This window comes from Syngnathoides biaculeatus, chromosome 16 (genome assembly GCF_019802595.1).
Source record: "Syngnathoides biaculeatus isolate LvHL_M chromosome 16, ASM1980259v1, whole genome shotgun sequence".
Classification (NCBI taxonomy): Eukaryota; Metazoa; Chordata; class Actinopteri; order Syngnathiformes; family Syngnathidae; genus Syngnathoides; species Syngnathoides biaculeatus.
This window is the reverse complement of record NC_084655.1, coordinates 5,393,912-5,405,987: the sequence shown is the minus strand read 5'-3', so window position 1 is coordinate 5,405,987 and position 12,076 is coordinate 5,393,912. Positions and strand designations below refer to the sequence as shown.

At 40.8% G+C, this 12,076-nt stretch overlaps 1 protein-coding gene across 2 annotated transcripts in view; it reads left to right on the top strand.

Annotated features, from left to right (window-relative positions):
- Positions 1 to 3,098: 3,098 nt before the first annotated feature.
- si:dkey-119f1.1 (Structural maintenance of chromosomes protein 6-like) overlaps positions 3,099 to 12,076 on the top strand; it is a 47,551-nt gene continuing 38,573 nt past the window's right edge. Inside the window, exons 1-4 of one of the 2 annotated variants that reach the window (XM_061845931.1) lie at positions 3,099 to 3,248; positions 3,509 to 3,619; positions 5,176 to 5,311; positions 9,510 to 9,615. In XM_061845931.1, the coding sequence (XP_061701915.1) occupies positions 3,527 to 3,619; positions 5,176 to 5,311; positions 9,510 to 9,615 (335 nt within the window). In that variant the 5' untranslated portion in view covers positions 3,099 to 3,248; positions 3,509 to 3,526. The remainder of the gene's footprint in view (positions 3,249 to 3,508; positions 3,620 to 5,175; positions 5,312 to 9,509; positions 9,616 to 12,076) is intronic. The other variant, XM_061845932.1, reaches the window with a different exon arrangement.

Here is a 12,076-nt window from a genome sequence, read left to right as displayed (position 1 = left end):
CCCACAAGATTTATTTCCACCAGGGCCCAGAGCAGGTTGGAGTGGCTACTATGAAAACAAGGTCACTGGGAGTAGACAAGAGTGGAAACCATGATGGTGGGAGTGAACCCATTAGGAATAGCGGCACTTTGAACGACTGATGAGAGCATGTGCCTCACAGTTCTGAGGACCAGCGAAAAATCCCGGCCCTGCTGTGTGGAGTTTTCACATGCCTGTATAGGTCTTCTCCCACAACCCAAAAACATGTATAGCAGGTTAACTGAAGACTAATTTGCTCGTAGGTGTGAATGTGAGTACGATTAGGTGTTTATAAGTTCCCTGTGATTGGCTTGCAATCAGTTCGGGGTGTACCCTGCATCCTGCTTGAAGATTGCTGGGATTGGTTCCAGCACTCTTGTGACCCTTGTGAGGATGAGCCGCTCAGGAAATGGATGGATGGAGCCTCTCCAGGAGCGAGGGTCAACAGCCACCCCCTTGTCAGCATCTAGTGTGAGTGCTAGATTTTTGTTTTTTGGGTTGCTCACGTGAATTGGTCTTACATCATGGCCCACTCACATAAACACAACCGCACCCCAAGATTATATTGAATTTCTGATTTAATGTACCAAGAAGAATCTAATTTATTATGCAGTCATTGTTTAAAATTGTACAAACATGTAGCAAGCACTAACCTTGGTCATCAAATTCCGTGACCACACTGAGCCCCTGACCAAACAAGATGCCTTTTAATATGTCACAAAATCAAATGCCTGTGTAATGTCATTGCCCCAAAATCTTTTTCCAAGGTCCAAGCCTGATGAAATGGTACATATATAGCATTGTGCTGGCAAGTCTTCTCCTTGTTGACACCCAGATGTACCCATCAAAGTCAGACGACTCCGCCGACTGAACAAATACATAAAAGCAAATTTGTAACCACCACTTCCAAAACTGTTTTTAAAAGGTGAGCAATGCAATCAATACAACAAAGACCGAACAAAGCTCGTGGATAAAGCCGGAAAGGATTCACTTAGCTCATCCAGCTGCCCTCTGCAATGAGGCATTGCAACAATTGACTTTAACAAAGCAAGCCTGGAGAAATGTATCTAAACTCACTATTTGAATTGGCTACTGTTAAAATAAATCCATGCTTTGAATATAGCCTACAGTTACACCATAGGCATGCTCGTGAGGCAACCGAAAATACATACAAGTGTAAGGAAATGTGCTCACCTACCAGCACTGACCTCAGAGCCACAAGTAGCGTTTTAACCTAGAAATGCGTGGACCAAAATCTCCTAAAATACATTAGAAAACAAACATAAAATAAGTCTTCTAGGGGACTTCATTTCCTGAAGGCATGGTTTTTAAGTGCAGAAATATAAAATAACTGTCAACATTGACATCGTTAGAGGTCCATTAAGTTATCACCAGCTCATTCATCCATCCATTTTCTGAGCCGCTTATCCTCACAAGGGTCACAGGAGTGTTGCAGCCTATCCCAGCCATCATTGGGCAGGAGGCGGGGTACATCCTGAACTGGTTGCCAGCCAATCGCAAGGTATGTAGCGACAGACAACAGTTCTACTCACAATTACATCTAGGGGCAATTTAGAGTCTCCAATTAACAACGCATGTTTTTGCGATGTGGGAGGAAATCTGAGTGCCCAGAGAAAATCCACACAGGCACAGGGAGAACATCCAAACTCCACACAGGCGGGGCCGGGATTTTAATCTTAGTTTTAATCATAGTCTTCAGAACTATTAGGCCAATGCTCTAGCCAGTTGCCCCAATGTGCCACTTATCACCAGCTCATTCTGTATTTAATAAGGGTACCCACTCAAAGTCTGTTGCCCGATCAACCACGAGAAGTGGCAATACTCCATTTTCACAGATTACACTACATTTGAAGGGAATGAGAGGAGCTGGCGAATGCAATTGGCTGTTTTCGCACCCACATTGGGCCAGACCACCCTCTTATAAAGAGGCAGGTTTACAAGTGTCTGTGAAATTACGAAAAAGTCTAATGTGTCAACACACCAATTTATGCCCCCCACCATGCCGAATTTAGGCCGGTCACAAAAATAGAACCCTGAGTTTTGGCCAGGTAACTGGGTGTTATGACGTCAGGACAATGTAAAGGAACAGTTCGGATGAGAGCATAGGGACATTTAGGTTGAATTGGCTCAAGGCAGTGAGCCTGGATTGCTTGGGCATGAATTGTAGCTGATAGTAGTTCTTGTATAAATGTGCATTCAATTACCACTCGTGGTAATAAAGTGACTGTCAACCCTGACCAAATCCAAAGGCATTACATTAATAGTGAAAATGGGTTGAGTTACGAAAACATTTTTCAATTATTCTACTTTGATGAGTACCCCATAGAAAAAATAATAACATAAATGTAATTTATGAAGCATTTATCATCCATCCATTTTATGTACTGCTTATCCTCAGTAGGATCACGGGAGTGCTGGAGCCTTTCATAGCTATCTTCATGCAAGAAGCAGGTACACCTTGAACTAGTCGCCAGTCACAGGACACAAAGAAACCAACTACCATTCACACTGACACCTGCAGGCAATTTTAGAGTTTTCAGTTAACGTAACATGCATGTTTTTGGGATGTAGGAGGAAACCGGAGTACCCGGAGAAAACCCACACAGATATGGGGAGAAGCTGCAACCCCCACTCAGGCGTAGTTAGGATTTCAATCCCTGTCCTCAGAACTGAGAGGCAGGTGTGCTAACCAGTTGACCACCGTGGTACCACAGTTATAATTGTAAACAACATTTCAAAGTGCTATAGACATTATTCGTGCATCATGTTGTCATAGCGAATACACTGTCCTGTGGCATCTTAAAAAGTAAGCCACAAACTGGAGTTAAAAAATTCCTAGTCTCCTCTGAGAAAACCTATACGCTTCCCATAAGTAAGGTGTATTCTTTTTTTCTTTCATTTGTTATTATCAGGACGGCATGGTGATTGATTGTTTAGCACATCTGCCTCACAGTTCTCAGTTCCTGGGTTCAAATCTGGTCTTGCCTGTGTGCCATTTCCACGCTCTCTCCGTGCGAGATACAGTACAACTGCTTCCACAACATTCCAACAATTTGCATGGTAGATTGATTGAAACTCTAAGAGATCTTGTGTATTCTCGCGAGATCTCCATTGCAAGGCTTGGCGGAATTTCGATTTCCAAGTACTTCTTTTCTACACCGGCGTGACTGACTGACACATAGTCATTTATACCGTTTTTTAAACATAAGGTACGCCGCCTCCGTTAGTTTTGAAGTTCTAAATACCTCGTGGGCACTTGTGAAGACCCTCCCCAGCGAGGATCAACGCGTTTTGCCCAGTTGTCACTAGCCGTTTGATGCTAAATTAATGCTACCCCGTTAGCACACAATGTCCCGCTCTACTTCCGTTGGTGATTTACGACCGAGGATGTTGAGGATGTAGTTCATTTCATAGCTCGACAGCAGCCAGCCAGGAGTTTACCGTTTTCTTTCTTTTCGCTGTTTTAAAGTATAATAAATAGCGGACAATGTCCAAGCGGAAAAGAAGTCCTGTGAGCTGCACTCCCCACAAACGGGGTACGCAACATAGCGAAGATGAAGAGTCTCAACTTTGTGCACAGGTACCAGTAACTTTGGGGTATTTCAGTATTGTACCCGAAGGCAAAAGATAGTAGAAGTTATCTTTTACAACAACTTGGGTGGAGGTTACTGACCTTGTTGACGTAAAGTTTCTTCACTGAGTCCTGTACAATAATCCATCCAATCTTTTTTCATACAGTTTATCCTCATTAGGTTTACGACCATACTGGATCCTATCCCATCTGACTTAGGGCGAGACCCTGAAGTGGTCGCAAGCTAATCGCTGGGCACATAGATACAAACAACCATTCACACTCCCATTCACACCTACGGGCAATTTAGTAACCGAATCAGCTTTAATGGCCAAGTATGTAACGAGACACAAGGAGTTTGTCTCGGGCAGTCGGTGCTGCCCTTGTAGGACATTCATGTTGAGTACGGAGAAGAACAAACTAACAAAAAGAACAATAGACATTCAATTAATAGAGAACTATTTCTTATAAGAGTCACAGTTGTGCAAAGATGCAGTGTGTTCTAGCATTTGGAGCAGTTGGAGTGCGTCAACCCCCTCCCCCCCTTACATAATTTTAAACTTATGCAGAGTGCCCTTGCCCGTCCTCCGGATTTTTAAATTTTCGTGAAAATTGCTTAGGAAAATTGAGGAAAAATTGCCTAAAATTAATTCTGTTATTAGTTGACAACCTTGAACTAACATGCGTTTGAGTTCGTTGTTTTGCTTTTCACGAGCGTTGCCATGTTGAGGCACTAACGCAAGTAACAGTAACGCCCCTCCCCTCGCATTCTCTCAAGACGTCGGTTATTTTGTGTGGTCTTGACATTAATTTACGTGTTTATTTTAACAAACATTACGTGTTTATTTTAACAAACAAAGACGGCACATAAAAATTTGTGACGTTTCTACTGTATTACATCAACAAAGTATTTGTAGTCTGTTACCTTACAATTATTATTATCGTGAAGTCCGTTCCATTGATTCTCAGAGGCCTGCGAGTTAATTTCCAGTAAATTATGTCATTTAAAAAAATAAAATAAATAATAAGCGTATAAACTTCTACATATGGGAACTGCCACACAAATGAGGAAAAACGTAATTAACTAACCAGTTACTCCTCACTACGTTAGCTTTGGGCCCATTAAAAAGCTCTGATGTGATTTGTGACACATCATTCCATAAGTCACATTTGCCTGCATGAAGTGTTTTTTTAAAGAACAAAAGGCATATTTTTTTCTACAATATTATTTTTTTCTGTAAATAAAGGGATATCGAATAAAGTTGTAGTTTGTTCATTCAAATTTTAAAATGTGACTTTTTTTGCATTGTTAAACTTTGATAATATGCAAACTTTATTTGGGAAAATTACTGCTTTGTTCTTGTAACATTACAACTATTCCATTCGATTAAGACTAAAATGAAATGTTATAACAATTCCCCCCCCCCCGCCAAATTATCAAACATTTGAATTCCTATGACATTTTAACAGTTTATTTTAAAGAGGGTTTTTTAGGGAAAAAAGTTCTCTGAAGTTTGAGAACCTCTGAATTAAAGTACAAGGGAGTGACTAACTTACTTTTTTAGGTGCAAAGTGTCGGTGAGGTGTTGAGTGATGCTGGCATTGTGGAGAGCATCACATTGAAGAACTTCATGTGTCACTCGTTTCTCGGCCCGATCAACTTTGGATCAAACATCAACTTTGTCATTGGCCGCAACGGAAGTGAGTCTAAATATTGTATGGTAAAGTTCTGTCTTAATTGCACATTGAGCTGGGCGATATGACAAAATTATTTTCTCTGTATGTAAATTGAATCCCTTCAAAGGAATGGTATATATCGCAATATAAGCTTCAGTGTAAATTTAAAGATCATGAAGGCTTTTATTGACAGGTTATTGTTTTATTGTAGCGTTGTGTTGCATATTCATTTCTTCAAACAGTTTTGATAAGATTGATAAGAGTTTGTACCGGTTACCGAAGAAATTTGAAGCTTGTCGTAAGTTTTGAAATGCAGCAACTAAGCTTAACAAGCGGAATGTACTGACAATGACCATGATTTGATCTTTGAGATCTGAAATTGTATCAATTTTATAAAAAATTAAAACATGGTCTCGGCCTGGATCTAAAATGTCAAATTTTACCACTCTTATACAAGCAATTCATTCTATGCGCTATTCCAGCACTTCAATCCAGCAGTGCCTGGACAGCATGCAGACACCACCTGATCATAATAACAGGTTGCTGAGGTACAACATAGTAGCAATCAGTAAAATTGAATGCTACTTGCTTAAAGCCGTCCATTGACTGAGCAGTTGATGTTGACTGTAAAACTATTGAATGTTCAAATACAGTACATCACAGACTTGATTTCTTTTTTTGTTTACAATCGGGTTCGCACGTGGCCCGAAAAGTCCCTAAAAACCCCTAAATTTTCGAAGGTGCATTTAGGGGCTCCTAAAAGTCCTTAAAAATCCGCAAAACCGGTCAAGCCCCTAAAAGGCCTTGAATTAAAAAAAAAAAATCAAAGAGAGGACCTCTACCGCTAAAAAGAAAAAAAAATCTTTTATTTAAAAAATATAGCGATGCGTCTGGCGTCCAAAACAGCCGGAAATTGTCAATGGAAGTCACCGTGTTGACAACTAGTCGCCATCTTGTCAATATTCCATTGTTTGTTTCTGTGAGTAGGCATTTCACTTCGTCTTCTTTACGACGTAGCGTAGTTCTTTCATCGATCCAACTTGTATCACGGGGAAGTGCATTTTTCCAAGAAGCTTGGGTTGAAAGTAAGGAGTTTGGGAGCTGGGTTCGTCGAGATCCAAAAGATCGGCACATGTTTTACTGCCATCTGTGCAAGCAGAGTTGCCAGCTTGAAAAGATGGGTGTCAAAGCGCTGGAGTTTCACCGGACAACCAGGAGACGCGCTGATTTGTTGAAAAGACTCATCTTCCGTTGGTATGAATCTGTTTCTAAAATATTAAGATAGTGAAGCATTAACTTCAGGCAGTGGTACTAGCAGTGCATGCGCAACTACAGTTGTCCAGTCATCGACTTCAACCAGCCGGAAGTCAGGCTTTATGAACGTAGTTCAATACACAAAGACGGACTCGTTAAAGGCAGAGATCGTGTGGACTTTAAAAGTGATCTGCAGCCATTACAGTTACAAATCTTGTGTAAATAATTTGAAAGTGTTTGCAGTCATGGTCCCAGACATTGACATTGCTAAAAACTACCACTGTGGGGAAAGGAAGACTTCGTACCTGGCTACATTTGGCATCGCTGCCCACTTTTCATCTCTACTGCCTCAGAGCCAAAAAAGCCAGACTAGAGACTGACATATATACACTTATTGAGAAGGCTGCCAGGCTGTGTGAGGGGGCAGAAGAAAAGAGGAATCTGAGGTTTATCACCGAGGCCAATGCACTCAGAGGCAGAGCAAAGGACAAGAGAGCCACTTTGGCACCTCTGCAGCAACAAATAGAGGAAGCACTGGGTAGGCTCAAGGAGTTAGAGTAGGGGTGCTGAGACAGACATCAGTAGAAGACATTTGTGTATATAGTTGCAATTGTAGTTAGAATCTGTTTTTCTGTAGATTATGTCAATGACAACGACCACGAGGGGCGACAGGTGATCACTGTCACAGGTACTGAGGTACTGGAACATTTAATGAACCAAGAACGGTCGATGGCACCATTGGATTAGTCTTTTTTCCCTACTCTTGATTTCCCACGATAGCCCTAAATTTTTTCTGTGTCAGCCCCTAAGAATGCCCCTAAAAAGCCCTTGAATTTTTTTGGTTAGACTGAGTATGAACCGTCTCACTAAAGTCATGGATTGTTTCGTTCTCTTCTATTCCACAGATTCACCGGCCACAGACATGTAAATTATTAATATTAGTCTGCGGCTGACTAATAGGTGAGCACATTTATCTGAGGTTCCACCTGTGTGCTCGGGACCTGCTAAGGACAAGTCACAGAAGTTGACGAAACCAGAAAAAAAACACTTCCGCTGCTTCTGCTACTAAGAAGTAACTACTTTTATTCTGGGACAATGAACTGAATGTCAATTGCTACTTTTATTGACCAATTTGCGTGTCTTTAAACAACATCACTGGATGCTGAAGATTAGACAAGAGTTAAGCCCACTTTATACTCCTACGGTTGTCAACGCCCGCATTGCATCATGCGAACTACGCAATGCCCTACACAGCATCTCTGTGTAACTTGTGTGTAGCCTGCTGCGAGCACATTAAAAAAAAGTTGCTGCACATTGAAACCTCCGGAGCTCATCTCTCTTGGTTGGTCCGTTTTTGTCACATGCTGTGATAACATACTTACGAGTGATGTTGCAAGACGTGCCAAGGCTTCGAAGCGTGTGCCAAGTAAAGCCGTTTCTATGACGTGTGGACTGAAGCATAATTCATTTGGGCGAGGGTCTGGAAATGATGACATCCAAAACCTCACTCCTCGGCTGTACCACATGACTGATTTGGGAAGTGGTTTGCTGGTGAACTAATGTCATTTGAAATGTTAAACACAGTGAAACGCATCATCTGTTTTGTTTGGTTTGTTATTTGTGACCGTTTAAAACGAGCCAAGGGCCACTTTCTTTCCATTAAAAAAAAAAAAAAAAATCACAACACCAGCTGTAAAATGAATCTGTCGCCTATATTAACATTATACAGTCTTTCTCAAAGCATAGTGAATGAAAATCAATCAAACAAAACAAAACATATTTAATATAGTTTACTCACTCAATGTGACTTCTGAGGTACTACGATAAAAATTTCAGACCCCTCCATGATTTCTAGGTGAGAGAACTTGCAATATAACAGGGTGTTCAAATACTTATTTTCTTCACTGTATGTGTTCAAAATGGTTTGGTGCATAACTTTGCCATCATTGACTGGCAACAAACTTGTGTGATAAGTTGCAATGAAAACTAGTTGATGATGTATCTTTCTTGTTAATTAGTTGTCGTCCTTTAGTGATGATAATACTTTCATAAATGTTGTTTGTTACCTGCCATTGAAGGACTCATGTAAGGATTAAGAGTACATCACTGGAAACTCCCAAACTTTCATCTCTTCCCAAATTCCATGCCGCTCTGTGCATCCCCCTCCTGCTACATGTACACATTCATGGGCAACAAATAGGCCTCGTCCTCCAGTCCAATCCAGCCGCACTACAAACCGCTTTTTTTTTTTTTTTTAAATCTTTTTCCCATTCCCCTTTCTTTCCCCAGTGTACTTCCTTTCAGTGGACAGGCTGACAGTGTTCGTTGCTAGCTATCTACCCATAGGTCATACTGTGCTGGCTGGTAAAGCACAAGCTAGCATTCCCATATTTCTTTCTGAGCAGCTGGTAAAGCAGGAAGTAATGCATGTGGACGCGCTGGTTGTTTAACCAGTTTCAAGCTTGTTAAAAGAAAACAACAAACCAAACTGTGCTGCCTGGGAGCTCCGTGACCAAATGTGCATGAGCCATTTTTATATTGAGATAATCATCATCAAGCATTATGGTGATTGGTCGGATAAATCCAAAACTGTACTTTGGTACAAATGTATACCTTCTTCCGATGATACTGCGCACGCCCAACTGTATCTAGGTCTGGGTGATCAGTTGTTGGATAATTTATATTTTAGCAGCTTCTGTTGTTCATAACTGAGAACCATTGACATAATCCCCTTATACAAATCCTACAAGTGGGGGAAAACGAAAAAGCAAGACTTGTTTAAAATGTAATTCTAATTTGCTTTTTCTATGAGCTGAGGGGATTAATCAATTTAAAATAAAAAAAAAGAAAATATTTTTTTAAGGCGATATTGCTCAGCTTTAACTACACTATTGAGATAACCTCCTTTTTGCCTTTTACTTGCCCGTTTGGTTTGTACAGTGCATGAAGTGTAACCTTTTCTGTGCAGGTGGAAAGAGCGCCATCCTGACAGCTCTCATCGTTTCATTAGGTGGAAATGTGCAGGCCACAAGCCGAGGAACAGCTCTCAAAAGTTTTGTCAAGATAGGCGAAAGGTAGTTTTGCCCCAAGTAAAAGGAAACACCTACATTACTCCAATGCAATACTGTCAATTGTATATAATTTTTATCATTTTCATATGTAATCATCCACAACCCTAATTAACCATATTTAGACCATATTCATCAACACTGAAATAGGCAGATATCTAATATAGACCCTTACTAAAATTATGGAGTAAAAAAGACAGTCATGAAAATGTTTTTCCAATAATTAAACTTTCAACCAGGGGTTGGGAACCTTTTCAACTGAGAGCCATCCATCCATCCATCCATCCATTTTCTTAGCCGCTTATCCTCACGAAGGTTGCGGGAGTGCCATCAAAATCTGTTGTTGCCACCATGGCAACAGTTGTATCCGGTAGCGTTGATGTTTACCCAACCCGCCTCCCCCGACAGTTTGATTTGATGACGTTAGCTCAATGATCATAAAATATTTTGATTCAAGTTTTAGCAAAAGCTCTACAGCTGCGCTACCATATCGCCAAACATATCCCTATGTATCAAAATGGAACCAAAAGTATGGGATATTTTAAACTTTTTTTTTAAGAAATAAAAACCTGAAAACTGGGGTGTGCAATCTTATTCGGCCCCCTTGCATTAATACTTTGTAGTGCCACCTTTTGCTGCTATTACAGCTGGAAGTTGCTGGGGGTCTCTATCAATTTTGCTCATCGAGAGACTGTGGCTCGTGGCAAACTAAACAAAACTTTGTATGGATACCTTTGAGAAATGGCTTTTTTCTTGCCACTCTTCCATAAAGGCCAGATTTGTGCAATGTACGACTGATTGTTGTAGTATGGACAGACTCTCTCACCTCAGCTGTAGACCTCTGAAGTTCATCTGGAGTGATCATGGGCCTCTTGGCTGCATGTCTGATCAGTCTTCTCCTTGTTCGAGGTGAAAGTTAGAGGGACGGCCGGGTCTTGGTAGATTTGTATTGGCCTGATACTCCTTCCATTGCAATATGATTGCTTGCACTGTCCTCCTTGAGATGTTTAAAACTTGGGAAATGTATTTGTATCCAAATCCAGCTTTAAACCTCTCTCCAACAATATCTCAGACCTGCCTGGTGTGTTCCTTGGTCTTCATGATGTTCTCTGTAAACAGAACCCTGAGACTATCACAGAGCTTGTGCATTTATACAGAGACTCGATTACATACAAGTGGATTCTAGTGATCATCATCAGTCAACATTGGATCATTCAGAGATCCTCACTGAACCTCTGGAGGGAGTTTGCTGTACTGAAAGTAATGAGCCCGAATAATATTGCATGTCCCACTTTTCAGTTTTTTATTTGTTAAAGTATAAAAATATCCAATCAATTTTGTTCCTCTTCCCGATTGTGTCCCATTTGTCGTTGATTCTTGACAAAAAAATGAAAATTTTATATCTTTGTTTGAAGCTTGTAATGTGGCGTAGGGTTGAAAAGTTCAAGGGCGCTGGAAACTTTTACAAGGCACTGTATGTTAGATTAAGCGTCATGCAGGCGTTGAGACTTCCATCTGTTAATCGTGAAGGTAATCCAATTTGATTTTACATCATGATGATACAATGGTGAACGGTTCTTGCCGACAAAGGCACGTCTTTTATTCGTTTGATTATTTTGTCTTTATGTGAAAAGTTGTCAAAAAGTTCATTTACAACATCAAGCATAAATGCTTTGGCAGATTCCCCATCTGTGAATGGCTTTCCATTTCTCACAATTGGTAAAGCACCAGCAAAGCTATCTGAATTCCATTTGCCTTGTTGGGTCCAAACACGAATTTGCTGCTGACTAAGTAGCTCTTGACATGCTTTCTTCCTGCTGCCCCAACAGGATGTTTTGATGCAAACGTACTGTGGCGCTTGTCAAAGTGGCGCTTTCTATTTGAGTATTTCATCGTTGCAATTTTGTCATTATAATTTAGATACACAGCAGAACAATTTTTCTCCACCAAGGCAAAATTCTGCTGTCCATTCTTGCCAAAAACTGCAGAATTGCTCTTTTTTTCTTTGAGCGATCTTTCATAAGAGCCACAAAATCAGTAAGCCCACAAAATTAGACGGCAAGAACTGACAGCAAACATCAAGGAAACCTAGGCTACCATAACTCACAGGCAATGCCACACGCTCAATGTCATGGCATATTGAGGCATTGATTAAAGCAACAGGACTCCCAACCAAAAATTGAAGATTAAAATATTGTTTTGAAAGTACAATAGAACCTCGGAGTTTGAATGACCGGGGGGGTCGTACAAATCGGACTTTGACCAAAAAAAATCCTCATAAAAACTGCCTCTGAGTTTGATCCAATTCTCGGAGTCTGAACACGCAAGCAAAGATGAACCCATGTTGACCGGGTAGCTAAAGTCAAGCCAAGCGATGCCGAACACACACAAGGCGGTGCCGAGACAAGCCACTTCCTACTTCCAGTCAAGCAGGCAGTCATAGTGTGTGTGTTAGTGCTTCTTTAGG